The 17,187-nt window shown below is 40.2% G+C and overlaps 1 protein-coding gene across 1 annotated transcript in view; it reads left to right on the forward strand.

Moving 5' to 3' along the window:
- Positions 1–16,770, forward strand: part of ARSH (arylsulfatase family member H) — a 32,151-nt gene extending 15,381 nt beyond the window's left edge. Inside the window, exons 6-9 of the mRNA XM_078364215.1 lie at positions 7,933–8,067; positions 11,672–11,834; positions 12,458–12,579; positions 15,925–16,770. Of these exons, the coding sequence (XP_078220341.1) occupies positions 7,933–8,067; positions 11,672–11,834; positions 12,458–12,579; positions 15,925–16,292 (788 nt within the window). The 3' untranslated portion in view covers positions 16,293–16,770. The remainder of the gene's footprint in view (positions 1–7,932; positions 8,068–11,671; positions 11,835–12,457; positions 12,580–15,924) is intronic.
- Positions 16,771–17,187: the final 417 nt, after the last annotated feature.

Here is a 17,187-nt window from a genome sequence, read left to right on the forward strand (position 1 = left end):
CGGAAACTAAATCAGCGTCGTTTGGAATTTTGCTAGATCAGCTTTCTACTTAATATTCTTAAAAACCGTCCTCCGGAGGGATTGTCAACACATCACAGACGGTGTCTGCTGAGCCTAGCGCAGGATTGTCATTAGAACTTCACCATAACCTGAACAGCAAGGGTAACCTGCAATTTCCATGTAGACTTCAGATAGCAGCCAGGACAGCAGAGTGTCTGAGAGAGGAGACACTGTGCCCTGGAGGACAAGAATGGTTTTGCTGATGTGTTCCTGGAGATGTCATTTTGCACATTGTATTTTTTTAAATTAATGTTCATCAGTTTATTTAACTGCTGGGCCTAATGGGCACTGTTTGAATTGTTGGAAGCAATGATGACATTACACGTTCTTAAATGATTTGTTAATAAAATATACTTTATTACATATTAAGTAATAAAATAATGAACATGTTATATAATATAATTATATAATAAACCAATACTTTGTATGTTATATATAAACTATTCTAGATTTTAAACTAATATAGTGTATTTAATATATTTAATATTTATAATATAACATTTATAATTACATCAATATAATAAGATTAATTAATATAATAGTATGTTACACATATTATACAATTATCTAAAATAATGCAGTGCATATTTCTATAAATGATATAAATTTATGATGCAATTTTATATATTAGATATGTTATAAAATTTAATATATTTACTATATAGTATATATTTATTACATATATTCATATTTTATGTTATACTTAATATGTTTTCTTATATTTTGTATAAAGAAACAGATTTTTACATATTTTTTTAAAATTTTTTATTGGATTTTAGGTTTTGGGGTACATGAGCAGAGCATGCAAGACAGTTGCGTAGGTACACACATGGCAGTGTGCTTTGCTTTCCTTCTCCCCTTCACTCACATTTGGCATTTCTCCCCGGGCTCTCCCTCCCCACCTCCCCCTCCCACTGGCCCTCCCCTTTTCCCCCCAATAGACCCCAGTGTTTAGTACTCCCCTCCCTGTGTCCATGTGTTCTCATTTTTCATCACCCGCCTATAAGTGAGAATATGCGGTGTTTCATTTTCTGTTCTTGTGTCAGTTTGCTGAGGATGATGTTCTCCAGATTCATCCATGTCCCTACAAACGACACAAACTCATCATTTCTGATTGCTGCATAATATTCCATGGTGTATATGTGCCACATTTTTCCAATCCAGTCTATCATCAATGGGCATTTGGGTTGATTCCAGGTCTTTGCTATTGTAAACAGTGCTGCAATGAACATTCGTGTACATGTGTCCTTATAGTAGAACGATTTATAGTCTTTTGGATATATACCCAGTAATGGGATTGCTGGGTCAAATGGAATTTCTATTTCTAAGGCCTTGAGGAATTGCCACACTGTCTTCCACAATGGTTGAACTAATTTACACTCCCACCAACAGTGTAAAAGTGTTCCTTTTTCTCCACATCCTCTCCAGCATCTGTTGTCTCCAGATTTTTTAATGATCGCCATTCTAACTGGCGTGAGATGGTATCTCAATGTGGTTTTGATTTGCATCTCTCTGATGACCAGTGACGATGAGCATTTTTTTATATGATTGTTGGCCTCATATATGTCTCCTTCATAAAGTGTCTGTTCATATCCTTTGCCCACTTTTGAATGGGCTTGTTTGTTTTTTTTTCCTGTAAATCCGTTTGAGTTCTTTGTAAATTCTGGATATCAGCCCTTTGTCAGATGGGTAAACTGCAAAAATTTTTTCCCATTCTGTTGGTTGCCGATTCACTCTAGTGACTGTTTCTTTTGCCGTGCAGAAGCTGTGGAGTTTCATTAGGTCCCATTTGTCTATTTTGGCTTTTGTTGCTAATGCTTTTGGTGTTTTGTTCATGAAGTCCTTGCCTACTCCTATGTCCTGGATAGTTTTGCCTAGATTTCCTTCTAGGGTTTTTATGGTGCCAGGTCTTATGTTTAAGTCTTTAATCCATCTGGAGTTAATTTTAGTGTAAGGTGTCAGGAAGGGGTCCAGTTTCTGCTTTCTGCACATGGCTAGCCAGTTTTCCCAACACCATTTGTTAAACAGGGAATCCTTTCCCCATTGCTTGTTTTTGTCAGGTTTATCAAAGATTGTATAGTTGTAGATATGTTGTGTTGCCTCCGGTGCCTCTGTTTTGTTCCATTGGTCTATATCTCTGTTTTGGTACCAGTACCATGCTGTTTTGATTACTGTAGCCTTGTAGTATAGTTTGAAATCCAGTAGTGTGATGCCCCCCACTGTGTTCTTTTTGCTTAGAATTGACTTGGCTATGCGGGCTCTCTTTCGGTTCCATATGAAGTTCATGGTGGTTTTTTCCAGTTCTGTGAAGAAAGTCAATGGTAGCTTGATGGGGATAGCATTGATTCTGTAAATTACTTTGGGCAGTATAGCCATTTTCACAATATTAATTCTTCCTAACCATGAACATGGAATGTTTCTCCATCTGTTTATGTCCTCTCTGATTTCGTTGAGCAGTGGTTTGTAGTTCTCCTTGAAGAGGTCCATTACGTTCCTTGTGAGTTGTATTCCAAGGTATTTTATTCTTTTTGTAGCAATTGTGAATGGCAGTTCGTTCTTGATTTGGCTTTCTTTAAGTCTGTTATTGGTGTAGACGAATGCTTGTGATTTTTGCACATTGATTTTATATCCTGAGACTTTGCTGAAGTTGCTTATCAGTTTCAGAAGTTTTTGGGCTGAGGCAATGGGGTCTTCTAGTTATACTATCATGTCGTCTGCAAATAGAGACAATTTGGCTTCCACCTTTCCTATTTGAATGCCCTTTATTTCTTTTTCTTGCCTGATTGCTCTGGCTAGAACTTCCAGTACTATATTGAATAGGAGTGGTGAAAGAGGGCATCCTTGTCTAGTGCCAGATTTCAAAGGGAATGCTTCCAGTTTTTGCCCATTGAGTAGGATATTGGCTGTTGGTTTGTCATAAATTGCTTTTATTACTTTGAGATACGTTCCATCGATACCGAGTTTATTGAGGGGTTTTAGCATAAAGGGCTGTTGAATTTTGTCAAATGCCTTCTCTGCGTCAATTGAGATAATCATGTGGTTTTTGTCCTTGGTTCTGTTTATGTGGTGAATTACGTTGATAGACTTGCGTATGTTGAACCAGCCTTTCATACCCGGGATGAATCCTACTTGATCATGATGAGTTAGTTTTTTGATTTGCTGTTGCAATCGGCTTGCCAATATTTTATTGAATATTTTTGCATCTATGTTCATCATGGATGTTGTCCTGAAGTTTTCTTTTCTTGTTGGGTCTCTGCCGGGTTTTGGTATCAGAATGATGTTGGTCTCGTAAAATGATTTGGGAAGGCTTCCCTCTTTTTGGATTGTTTGAAATAGTTTTAGAAGGAATGGTACCAGCTCCTCTTTGTGTGTCTGGTAGAATTCGGCTGTGAATCCATCTGGACCTGGGCTTTTTTTGAGTGGTAGGCTCTTAATTGCTGCCTCGACTTCTGACCTTGTTATTGGTCTATTCATAGTTTCAGCTTCCTCCTGGTTTAGGCTTGGGAGGACACAGGAGTCCAGGAATTTGTCCATTTCTTCCAGGTTTACTAGTTTATGTGCATAGAGTTGTTTGTAATATTCTCTGATGATGGTTTGAATTTCTGTGGAATCTGTGGTGATTTCCCCTTTATCATTTTTTATTGCATCTATTTGGTTGTTCTGTCTTATCTTTTTATTTTTTTTAATTTTTTTAATTTTTTTTAAATTTTTTATTGAATTATAGGTTTTGGGGTACATGAGCAGAGCATGCAAGACAGTTGCGTAGGTACACACATGGCAGTGTGCTTTCTTTTCTTCTCCCCTTCACCCACATTTGGCTTTTATCTTTTTAATCAATCTGGCTAGTGGTCTATTTTGTTGATCTTTTCAAAAAACCAGCTCTTGGATTTATTGATTTTTTGAAGGGTTTTTCGTGTCTCAATCTCCTTCAGTTCAGCTCTGATCTTAGTTATTTCTTGTCTTCTGCTGGGTTTTGAGTTTTTTTGATCTTGCTCCTCTAGCTCTTTCAATTTTGATGATAGGGTGTCAATTTTGGGTCTCTCCCTTCTCCTCATATGGGCACTTATTGCTATATGCTTTCCTCTAGAGACTGCTTTAAATGTGTCCCAGAGGTTCTGGCATGTTGTGTCTTCGTTCTCATTGGTTTCGAAGAACTTCTTTATTTCTGTCTTCATTTCATTGTTTACCCAGTCAACATTCAAGAGCCAGTTGTTCAGTTTCCATGAAGCTGTGCGGTTCTGGATTGGTTTCTGTATTCTGAGTTCTAACTTGATTGCACTATGGTCTGAGAGGCTGTTTGTTATGATTTCAGTTGTTTTGCATTTGTTGAGCAGTGCTTTATTTCCAATTATGTGGTCAGTTTTAGAGTAGGTGTGATGTGGTGCTGAGAAGAATGTGTGTTCTGTGGATTTGGGGTGGAGAGTTCTGTAAATGTCTATCAGGTTTGCTTGCTCCATGTCTGAGTTCAAGCCCTGGATATCCTCGTTGATTTTCTGTCTGGTTGATCTGTCTAATATTGACAGTGGAGTGTTAAAGTCTCCCACTATTATTGTGTGGGAGTCTAAGTCTCTTTGTAAGTCATTAAGAACTTGCCTAATGTATCCAGGTGCTCCTGTATTGGGTCCATATATGTCAGGATCGTTAGCTCTTCTTGTTGTATCAATCCTTTTACCATTATGTAATGGCCTTCTTTGTCTCTTTTGATCTTTGTTGCTTTAAAGTCTACTTTATCAGAGATGAGAATTGCAACTCCTGCTTTTTTTTTGCTCTCCATTTGCTTGGTAAATCTTCCTCCATCCCTTTATTTTGAGCCTTTGTGTATCCTTGCATGTGAGATGGGTTTCCTGGATACAGCACACTGATGGGTTTTGGATTTTTATCCAATTTGCCAGTCTGTGTCTTTTGATTGGTCCATTTACATTTAGGGTTAATACTGTTATGTGTGAATTTGATACTGCCATTTTGATGCTAAGTGGCTGTTTTGCCTGTTAGTTGTTGTAGATTCTTCATTATGTTGGTGTTCTTTAGCATTTAATGTGATTTTGGAATGGCTGGTACTGGTTGTTCCTTTCTATGTGTAGTGCCTCTTTTAGGAGCTCTTGTAAAGCAGGCCTGGTGGTGACAAAATCTCTGAGTACTTGCTTGTTGGCAAAGGATTTTATTTTTCCTTCACTTCTGAGGCTCAGTTTTACTGGATATGAAATTCTGGGTTGAAAGTTCTTTTCTTTAAGAATGTTGAATATTGGCCCCCACTCTCTTCTTGCTTGTAGTGTTTCTGCCGAGAGATCTGTTGTGAGTCTGATGGGCTTCCCTTTGTGAGTGACCCGACCTTTCTCTCTGGCTGCCCTTAGTATTTTCTCCTTTATTTCAACCTTGTTGAATCTGACGATTATGTGCCTTGGGGTTGCTCTTCTTGCAGAATATCTTTGTGGTGTTCTCTGTATTTCCTGCGTTTGAGTGTTGGCCTGTCTTGCTAGGTGGGGGAAATTTTCCTTGATGATGTCCTGAAGAGTATTTTCCAGCTTGGATTCATTCTCTTCGTCCCCTTCTGGTACACCTATCAAACGTAGGTTAGGTCTTTTCACATAGTCCCACATTTCTTGGAGACTTTGTTCATTCCTTTTTGCACTTTTTTCTCTAATCTTGGTTTCTCGTTTTATTTCTTTGAGTTGGTCTTCGACTTCAGATATTCTTTCTTCTGCTTGGTCAATTCGGCTATTGAAACTTGTGCATGCTTCACGAAGTTCTCGTATTGTGTTTTTTAGCTCCTTTAATTCATTCATATTCCTCTCTAATTTATCCGTTCTTGTTATCATTTCCACATATCTTTTTTCAAGTTCCTTAGTTTCTTTGCATTGATTTAATACATGTTCTTTTAGCTCACAAAAGTTTCTCATTATCCACCTTCTGAAGTCTAATTCCGTCATTTCGTCACAGTCATTCTCCGTCCAGCTTTGTTCCCTTGCTGGTGAGGAGTTTTGGTACTTTCTAGGAGGCAAGGTGTTCTGGTTTCAGGTGTTTTCCTCCTTTTTTCGCTGGTTTCTTCCCATCTTTGTGGATTTATCCGCTTGTCGTCTGCGTAGTTGCTGACTTTTCGATTGGGTCTCTGAGTGGACACCCAGATGGTTGATGATGAAGTATTTCTGTTACTTGGTTTTCCTTCTACCAGTCTAGCCCCTTCGCTGTATGACTGCTGAGGTCCACTCCAGGCCCTGCTTGTCTGGGGTGCACCTCTAGCAGCTGTGGCACAGTGAGGGATGCTACCAGTTTCTTTTTCTGCTATCTTTGTCCCAGGATGATGCCGGCCAAATGTCAGTCTTTTGGATATAGAGGGGTCAGGGAGCTGCTTGAGGAGATAGTCTGTACTTTATAGGAGCTCAATTTCTGAGCTGTGAGCTCTGTTGTTCATTCAGGGCTGTTAGGCTGCTATGTTTGATTCTGCTGCAACAGAGCTCATTATAAAAACCCTTTTTTTCTCAAATGCTCTGTGGCGGGGGGGTTCGGGCTTTATTTTTGGATGTCCGTTGACGTGTCCTGCCTAGCTTGGAGGCAGACTAGCCACTGTTTGCCTGCCGAGGCTCCGCCCTGGTGTTGTGTGGTTCGCCCTGTTGCTGTAGGCTCTGCTGTTCTGCTGTGGTCTCCGCCACGCCCTGCAGCGGAGTCTCTCTGTTTTAGCGGGTTGCCTCAGCAATGGCAGGCTGCGTCAGCAGTGGGCATGTATCTCAGTAGGGATGGGTTGCCTCGGCAACGGCTGGCTGCATCAGCAGTGGGTGTGTATCTCAGTTGGGGCAGGTTGCCTCCGTAATGGTGGACGCCCCTCCCCCACAGAGCGTTTCGGACCGTCTGCACGGGGATTGTTTGAAATCGCAGTTTTGTTCATCCCACTGGGCTACCCCAGACGCTTTGTCCCTCCAATCCCCTGGGCTTGCCCACTGTCCAAGTCTCATTCAGTCTCAAGTCCAGCCCTCTCAAGTCTCAGGTTACCAGTTCAACAGGGCACTCGGACAAGCGCGCCCTGTGGGAAGCGCTGGGTAGGGCCGGCCGCCACCACCCCGGCTGCCGGCTTCGCCAGGCAGACGTACTGCCTGGCGTCCCACGTCTCCTTTATGCTTGGGAATTTCCCTGTTCTGTGGGCAACGAAGATCAGTCTGGAAATGCAGCTCCGACTCACCTCTCTGCAGATTCAAGGAGAGCTCCAATCCTGGGTTGTTCTCACAATGCCATCTTGAGTCCTCCTCCCAGATTTTTACATATTACATTGATATACAAAATACTATATTATAAAATAATGCTTATATGTTATAAATTATATAACAATTTTTACACAGTGATATAGGGTATTATTCATAATCATTAAAAACTATTATATAATAATATATTTCTAGTATTGTAAAATCATACAGTATAATACATATGTATTGATTATACATATTACAATATATTTTGTTCTATTCCATAATTGATTATATTTTAATATATAACAATTCTTTATGCATTACTAAAATATCATGTTATATATTAACATGTACTTGGAAGAAATATGTACCATGCATCCTATAATATATAAAAATATATAATAAGTAATTTGAAATGTATAAAATTGTACATTATTACGTTACATATACAGATTGCATTATGTTATATATTAAACATTTTAACTGCTGGATATATGTATTATATACACTATATTACCTACAGTTTAAAGTAGTCTTGATTACAGTTTCATGTAATAGTTATTAATTATACAATATTGTGTAATGCAGAATAAGCTTTCAATGCTGTGTGTAATAAATGCATCATAATAGACATGTAATACTGCCGTGGTGATCTGCATTGAGAGGTCAACGTCTTTGTGTTTCTGACCCTCACCAGGTAAAATCCTGGATGCCCTGGACCGGGAGCACCTGGCCAACCACACATTGGTGTACTTCACCTCTGACAACGGGGGCCACCTGGAGTCCCTGGATGGGGGTACCCAGCTGGGCGGCTGGAACGGGATCTACAAAGGTGATTGTAGTCTCTATTGGCTTTGCATTTGCTTGAATTCATTTGCCATGCTGTTCAGATATTTTGATGTGAGTTAGACTCTTACTAAGCTATACAAAAGGGGGAAAAAAAGTTGCAAATTTGGGGGCACTTTCCAAGAGCTTCAAATGAAAATGTGTGAGGCAATGCCAACCCCATGAGAGGGAGCGTAGGGTCTCAGTGACCATCTGTGGCAGCTCTCCCAGCCTCTGCACGATTGACATTTGAGGCTGGAGGATTCCCTGGCTGGGGGCATCCTGTGCATTGCAGGGGTTGAACAGCGTCCCTGGGCTCTGGGTGAGAACTGCTCCTTTGGATTCATCCTCACTTGGATACCCAGATGCACATTTTTAATTCAGTAACATCGATAATGCTATTCGTTACGCTTTAGTGAGTGTGATGTGGATCAGAAAAAAAGTTATTCATTTGACCCCCTCCTCATGGTCGGCAGATTCTTCCAGCTCACTGAGAGAGACTTCACACTGTGTTGTTGAAGAACTCCATGGTGCCCACTCTTAGGCATCAGCAAAGCCATGCCAACAGAAAGAATCATTTAAAAAAGAATTTGGTATTTGCTATTTCCCCCCATCCTCTAACCTTCTAAGTAAAACAAAAAAACTAATGGTATCAAAATTGTCATCATTATAAAATCAGAATGTTTGGACTTCCTTGTATTTTATTAAAAATTTGTGTTTGTGTGTGTGTGTGTGTGTGCGTGCGTGTGTGATATATGTATTTTCCTATATATATTCGCTGTGTCTATATTCACCATATTAATTATACATAATAAAACATATCATATATATTTGTCATATGTCATATATATAATCCTGTATATATATTCACTATGTATATGTAGTTACTATATTCATTACATATAAAACATATAATCCCATATATATTCACTATATTATATATAATATAATACATGTAATTCTACACATTTACTATATATAATATACATAATCCCATGCATATTCACTATGTACATATAGTCATTATATTCATTATATACAACACACATAATTCTCTATATATTTACTATATTTATTGTATAGATCATTATACTTTTTAATACATTGATTATATATAACATAATATATATAATTCTCTCTATATTCACTATGTATAGTCATATTATTATACATAGTGTATATGATTCTATATATTCACTATGTACAGTATACATATTCACTGTATGTAGTCCCTATATTCATTACATATTACAAATAATCATATATATATGCAATATATTCATTGTGCATAATATAAATAATTTTATCTATTTACTGTATTCAATATAATGTACATAATCCTATAGATATTTACTGTGTGTATATAGTCGCCATATCCATTATGTATAATATATGTAATTCAATATATATTCACGATATATGTACAATGTAAAATCCTATGTAGATGCACACACAGATAGGATGACATATAGGGTTGTATGTACTGGATCATATATTGTAAATTATTAAAAGTGAGCCTCTAAAAGCATTCGCATCCTCTGGCTTATCATGTGAACTTGCTGTAGTCATAACTGTAATTAGCAAAGATTAATTGCTACTAAGCCTAGTAGAAAAAGTGAGGAACAGATTTGGATGACCATTTATATGCCCTCTAATGAAACGTGATTATTACAATCACCGTGATTCTAACAATGGTACATATTATAATAATGATTCTAATTGCGTGATGATGTGTGAGTGTAAAGCTGTGTCCTTAGAAAGCACACATAACCCTGGAATAGGCCTGGCAAAATTCTTGCGAGCATTTCTCACGTTTTGGGACAGGTTCCCTGTTTCTCAGGTGCTTCCTGTGAAGTGATGAATTCACTGGATAGAGCGATTTCAATCTCCTGGGTAGACGCTGGGTTCTGTTCTAGTCTACTTATGCCCCACAGCTCCGCCCCACAAAGATACAGCTTATTAAACAAGATGAAGAAAACATCAGGATGGCTTTATGATTGCGTGTTAAAACACATAGATTTGGTGCAGGGAGTTTGTCAAGTTTTTCTTATTTATCAAGTTTTCTTCTTTAGAATGGAGGGAAGGATCGCTTGAGCCCAGGAGTTGGAGACTGCAGTGAGCTATGATCACACCATTGCAGTCCAGCCTGGGCGACAGAACAAGACAGTGTCAAAAAAAAAAAAAAAAAGGATGGTGCCAAGAAGCTGAGATGCCTTTCAACAGTGGTTAGATCAGTGAACGTTTGTGCAGTGACTTTTACCTCATTTTCTGCTAGAGGCTCTGGTTTTGTGTTTTCTTTGTAATGTTGCCTGTCAGACAGGTCCACACACAGAAGGGATTCAGTGAACATTTCACATAGGAAGATCTTTTCCCCCAGAGAGGCTCCCATTTTTTCTTAAAGAGTGTAGACATATGGTCCTGGCAACAGCATTTGGCGTGGGGCCATGTTTCTATTCTGTAACAAATGCCTCAATCTCACGATTGATCTTACAGCAAGGGCTTCATTATTTGCTTGGTGCTGAGAAATATCCAAGGGGCCTTTTGTCTAAGAAGTGATTCTCCACATTTTTTCTGCCTCTGGCCATTTTTCCACTCACACTCCTCTCTTGCTTCCTCTTTATGGGAAATCATGGGGTAAAGTAGAATTTTTTCAGCTTGTTCCTCAAGGGCCATCATAACATGGATAAAACCTGTTGTTTTCTTTTCTTTTCTTTTTTATTTTTTGGAGACAGAGTGATTTTAAAACTTTTTTTGTACAGATGAGGGCTCACTATGTTGCCCATGCTGGTCTGGAACTCCTGAGCTCAAGCAATTCTCCCACCTCGGCTTCCCAAAATGGTGGGATTATAAGCGTGTGTCACGACGCCTGGCAAAATGTGTCTTTCTAGTTTGCCTTTGCATGCCAAACACAGAGTTGACCTCTTCTATCTTTCAAGCCCATTCTAATTCCAATAAGGACTATGAACTGACCAGTTTATCAAATGTCCTCTTTTCCTCTCTTATGATATTGGAAGGTCATCTCAGTAATTGGCACATATAGTGTGCTATCTTAAGACGGTGCTTATTTTCATTTATTGATATTGAACATATCACCTGTATGCTAAAAGTTGACAACTAATGTTTTAACTTCTGGAAGGCAAGAATGCTACCTCATGGCTATTTTGTATCTCTCTGTGAACACAGCACACAGAATAAGTAAGACCTCCAAAAAGTCACATATAGATTTAATTTTCTATTCAGTAGAGAATGACATGGTTGGGTTTGTTTGTTTGTTCGAGACAGAGTCTCACTCTGTTGCCCAGACTGGAGTGCAGTGGCAGGATCTCAGCTCACTGCAACCTCCACCTCCTGAGTTTAAATTATTCTCCTGCTTCAGCCTCCCAGGTAGCTTTGATTACGGGTGCTTGCCACCACTCCTGGCCAATTTTTTCGTATTTTTAGTAAAGACAGGTTTCACCGTGTTGGCTAGGCTAATCTTGAACTCCTGACCTCAAGTGATCTGCCCTCCTCGGCCTCCCAAAATGCTGGCATTACAGGCGTGAGCCACTGCGTTCGGCTGATATGGTTAGGTTTTAACTCATCTTTGGTTGTGTTGTAATCTTTGGTTTTAGGTGGCAAAGGAATGGGAGGATGGGAAGGAGGTATTCGTGTGCCAGGGATATTCCGGTGGCCGACGGTCTTGGAGGCTGGGAGAGTCATCAGTGAGCCCACCAGCCTAATGGACATCTACCCGACTCTGTCTTATATAGGTGGAGGGATCTTGCCCCAGGACAGGTATGGAAACAACAGTTGCTCCTAACCTAGGGAGATATATTTGGACACATGTGGACATACTTGATAATTCTATGTGTGTGTGTACGTACATAGTATATTACTTAATTATCAATATTCTGCCCATAGGGCTAGATGTCTTTCTCCCCTTGATGCATGGTGGACCTTAATATCCTTTGTCATATTACACTTAGGCATGCATGTGTTTGTCTGATTCTCATACATCATCGCATCCCTCACAGCTTCTAGACTATTAAGCAATTAAGTGTTAAATGATTACTGAATAAAAACACGTATGTATAAAGCAGTTTTGGGAGGTCGAGGTGGGCATATCACTTGAGGTCAGGAGTTCGAGACCAGCCTGGTCAACATGATGAAACCCCCATCTCTACTAAATATACAAAAATTAGTCTGGCATGATGGCATGCACCTGTAATCCTGGCTACTTGGGAAGCTGAGGTGGGAGGATAGCTTGAACCTGGGAGGTGGAGATCGCAGTGAGCCCAGATCGTGCCTTTGTACTCCAGCCTGGGCAACAGAGCGAGACTCTGTCTCAAAAAAAAAAAAAATGCTTGACTAAACCATGCCTCTCTCATCACCTTCTGCACACCCCTATCTCTCCCAAGAGTGATTGACGGCCAGAACCTAATGCCCCTGCTGGAAGGAAGGGCATCTCATTCCCACCACGAGTTCCTCTTTCACTACTGCGGGGTCTATCTGCACACGGTCAGGTGGCATCAGAAGGATTGTAAGTATAAAGACTGTGGACACGTGGGAAGACAATAAGGGCCCTGTTCCTGTCTCCTTTGTCTCCTGGGGCAAACTGCGTCACATGCAGATATTGCCCAGCCATGATGGTTCTTTTTTGCTGGGAAAACCACATAAATAGATAGTGTACTACAGTAGGATTTTATTTTATTTTTATTTTATTTTTTACTCTTTTGAGACAGGGTCTCACTCTGTCACCCAGGCTGGAGTGCAATGGTGCAATCTCAACTCACCTCCAACCTCTGCCTATCGGGTTCTAGTGATTCTCCTGCCTCAGCCTCCTGAGTAACTGGGACTACAGATACTTGCCACCATGACCAGCTAATTTTCATACTTTTAGTAGAGACAGGGTTTCACCAAGTTGGCCAGACCAGTCTCGAACTCCTGACCTCAGGTGATCCACCCACCTTGGCTTCCCAAAGTGCTGTGATTACAGGCATAAGGCAGTCAATACTATTTCTTAATTTATATTGTTTGCATGACTGTGGGATACAAACAATCACTAGCATGCTAGGAAGTAAGTGGAAATGAGTGACTGCCATGCAGGTCACATGGAAGAATTTACTCCTTGTTGCTAGAATAATTGCTTCAGTCATCCCTAAGTTCATATTCTCTTTTTTCTCTCTCATGTATACATTCACACAAGCTAATGCACACTTACCCACATTAATCATGTTTTCTTAATTTTCTATATCCTATCATGTTTTGACTTTTTTTGAGACAGGGTCTCACTGAAGAATTTACTCCTTGTTGCACATCTACAGCCAGCTGAGTTTTGTAATTTTTAGTAGAGACAGGGTTTCTCCATGTTGGCTGGGTTGGTCTCGAACTCCAGACCTCAAGTGATCCATCCACCCCAGCCTCCCAAAGTCCTGGGATTATAGGCGTGAGCCACCATACCTGGCCTGCAGTAGGATTTTAGAGAGATGAGTGCGTGTGAGAGATTTGTGCCCAAAGGGTTTTATTTTAATTTTTTTAAAGTTTTAAAAAATAGAGAAAAGATCTTACTATGTGCCCCAGGCTGATCTCAAACTCCCAATCTCAAGCAATCCTGTCTCCTTGGCCTCCCATATGAGTGAGCCACCAGTGGAAAGGATGCAGTGAGTCACACCTTGGGAGGTAAATGAGTATTGACACAGACAGGTCAATGCCATTGCAATATTTTCATGCCTTAGATTTCTCAGGAGAAGGGGATAATACCTCACCACACAGGTTCACAGTGGGAAGCACCCAGGCTTGGCTAGGAAGCAGACGCAGGAAGGAATGAAAAGCCCAGGACACAGCCTTTACTGTGAGAGTTTCCAAGGGAAACGTCAGGCAGGACAGTGTGAACAGCTTCATACTGGCTCGTTTGAGTAATCACGGTAAGTTTGTGGCAACAAAACAGTGTGTCCTGCACTGGAGAAACACAGGACATGTGCCCTGCACAAAGGAAGAACAGGAAGTACGTCTGTCTCAGGAGAACAACAGGAAGTGTGTCAAGCACAGGAGAAACACAGGAAGTGTGTCCTGCACAGAGGAAGAACAGGAAGTACGTCTGTCTCAGGAGAGCAACAGGAAGTGTGTCCTGCATAGGAGAAACACAGGAAGTGTGTCCTGCACAGTGGAAGAACGGGAATTACGTCTGTCTCAGGAGAGTGACAGGAAGTATGTCCTGCACAGGAGAAATACAGGAAGTGTGTCCTGCACAGAGGCAGAAAACGAAGTACGTCTGTCTCAGGCAAGTCAGGCAGAACAGTGTGAACAGCTTCATACTATCTAGTTTGAGTAATCACAGTAAGTTTTGGTGCAACAAGACTGTCCATAGCTGCCGGGTATCTGGTGCTTTGTTGATTTAGGGCAGAGGAAATATCAGCTTACTGTGTGAGAGTTAGATAAAGTAGGTGGTTGCTTGCTTAGGAAGGATATGTTCCTAAGTGAGTTGTTTCTATTTGTATTAGTCCGTTCTCATACTGCTGATAAAGACATACTCAAGACTGGGTAATTGATAAAGGAAAAAGAGGTTTAATGGACTCACAGCTCCACGTGGCTAGGGAGGCCTTGCTATCATGGCAGAAGGCAAAAGACACATCTTACTTGGTGGAAGGCAAGAAAGGATGAGATTCAAGCAAAAAGGGAAATGCCATATGAAACCATCAGATCTTGTGAGACCTATTCATTACCATGGGAACAGCATGGCAGAGTCTGCTCCCATGATTCAATTATGTTCACCTGGCTCTCCCCTTGACATGTGGGGTTTATTACAATTTAAGGTGAGATTAGGGTGGGGACAGAGCCAAAACATATCACTATTTTTAGGAATCAACTAGCCCTGGGAGGAGCAGTCTTTACCCAAGTCGATAAGGCGCCTCAAGCTGTCAAAATACTAACCTGGCACAGTGGCTTACAGTTGTAATCTCAGCACTTTAGGAAGCCAAGGTAGGAGGATTATTTGAGACCAGCAGTTTGATATCAGCCTGGGAAATATAGCAAGACCCTGTCTCTAAAAAAGAAAACAAATTAGTCAAATACGATGGCACACAACTGTTAGTCCAGCTACTCTGTAGGCTGAGTGATAAGTTTGAGGCTGCAGTTGGCAATGATTGTCCCACTGCACTCCAGCCTGGGCAACAAAGTGAGACTCTGTCTCAGAAAAATAGTCAAAACATTATAGCATACAGACAATTAAGAAAACATGATTCATATGGGTGTGTAAGTGTGCATTAGCTTGTGTGAATGTATACATGAGAGAGAGAGAGAAAAAGAGAATATGAATTTAGGGATGACTGAAGTAATTATTCTAGCAATAAGGAGTAAACTCTCCCATGTGACCTGCATGGCAGTCACTCATCTCCGCTTTCTTCCTAGCATGCTAGTGATTCTTTCTGTCCCACAGTCATACAAACAATACAAATTAACAAATAGTATTGACTGCCTTACACCTGTAAAGAAAGGTCTTTTGGAGTCATTGCATGAAATTCCAGAATTCTTACTTGGTTGAATTTGGCTTTCTTTGCAGGAGGAATTTTCTCTGATGGGATCAATCACTTGTAATGTGATTGAGGTAGAATTTTTAATTTGGAATTCCCAGAATTACCATATTCCCACCTGGGTCATCACTGTTATCTCCAAACGTTCTCATGACAAGATTTGTAAAAATGTCTTCAAGTTTGCAGTAAAACTGTGCATTGTTCTTAGAGTTGAGGAAATGCTACTGTTACTGTGTACTTTTGTGCAGAATCGTGTTATCAATCACCAGAAAAAGCATTTGAGAAAAACGTTTTTTGATGAAAAGAGTCCTAAAATCACCACGAAGCTGGCATCACAACGCAAATTTTTTTTTTAGGTGCAACTGTGTGGAAAGTTCATTATGTGACTCCTAAATTCTACCCTGAGGGAACTGGTGCCTGCTATGGGAGTGGAATATGCTCATGTTCGGGGGATGTGACCTACCATGACCCACCACTCCTCTTTGACATCTCAAGAGACCCTTCGGAAGTCATTCCACTGAACCCTGACAACGAACCATTATTTGACTCTGTGATCAAGAAGATGGAGGCAGCCATAAAAGAGCATCGTGGGACACTAACACCAGCCCCACAGCAGTTCTCTGTGTTCAACACGATTTGGAAACCATGGCTGCAGCCATGCTGTGGGACCTTCCCCTTCTGTGGGTGTGACAAGGAAGATGACATCCTTCCCACAGCTCCATGAGACCGTGGGGAACATTTGTTACCCACCACAAACTTACTGTTGCAATGGTCATAGGAGCAGTGCTCAGCTGACTATAATCCCAGTCAGGTAACTGGGAGTTTTTATCCACTTGGGATAAAAACTGATGGCCTCACCCATTGTTTTATCCTCAGACTTCAGTCCTTTCTTCAAGAGCTCAGTGAAATGAAGGTGGGTCCATATAACAGTGAATCTGGAGGGGAGCATTTGTTGTATAATTTTTTTCTAGTATATAATTGTGCCATTGCCCAAGGAAAAGAGCAGATCAAGGTGACTTCAGCAGATTCTTGTAGAGCTTTTGTTCCTAGAATTCATGGAAACATCAGGTCCAATGTCCTAAGTTAGAAACTTCTGCTTGCAGATTCTACACCCAGAAATGGTAGCTTTGTAATAAATCATTGTAAGTACTTAATTTTATCATGAAGCAGAGGGTCACATAAAACTTGAGGTAGTACTATTATCAGTTTGACTTCTTGATTTTCTCTTTTTCCTTCTTTTCTCTTCCTGTCCAACACACATCTGGTTTTGAGAAAAAGTACTGTGCTGAAGTTCCTGACTTTGCTTCCTGGTAACTATATCATTGTGGAGCTGTCTCTGCAATTTGGTTTCTTCATGTGTAAAATGAGGAAAAACAATGTCTACTTCACAGAGTAGCTATGAGGATTACATGCATTAATTAACGTGAAATCACCTTGTGTAGAATAAGCAGTCAATAAATATTATTATGAATACTGTTGTTGTAAGCATCAGCAATTGCAGTTAATTATGATTACTTAAACACAAAATAAGAAAAGTGGGGAAGAGTTAACATTTAAGAAAAAATAAAGAAACATGGCTAAAACAATTATTTCATCGAAGAAAAGCATTTGGCAATACA

Source organism: Callithrix jacchus, chromosome X, assembly GCF_049354715.1.
Source record: "Callithrix jacchus isolate 240 chromosome X, calJac240_pri, whole genome shotgun sequence".
Classification (NCBI taxonomy): Eukaryota; Metazoa; Chordata; class Mammalia; order Primates; family Cebidae; genus Callithrix; species Callithrix jacchus.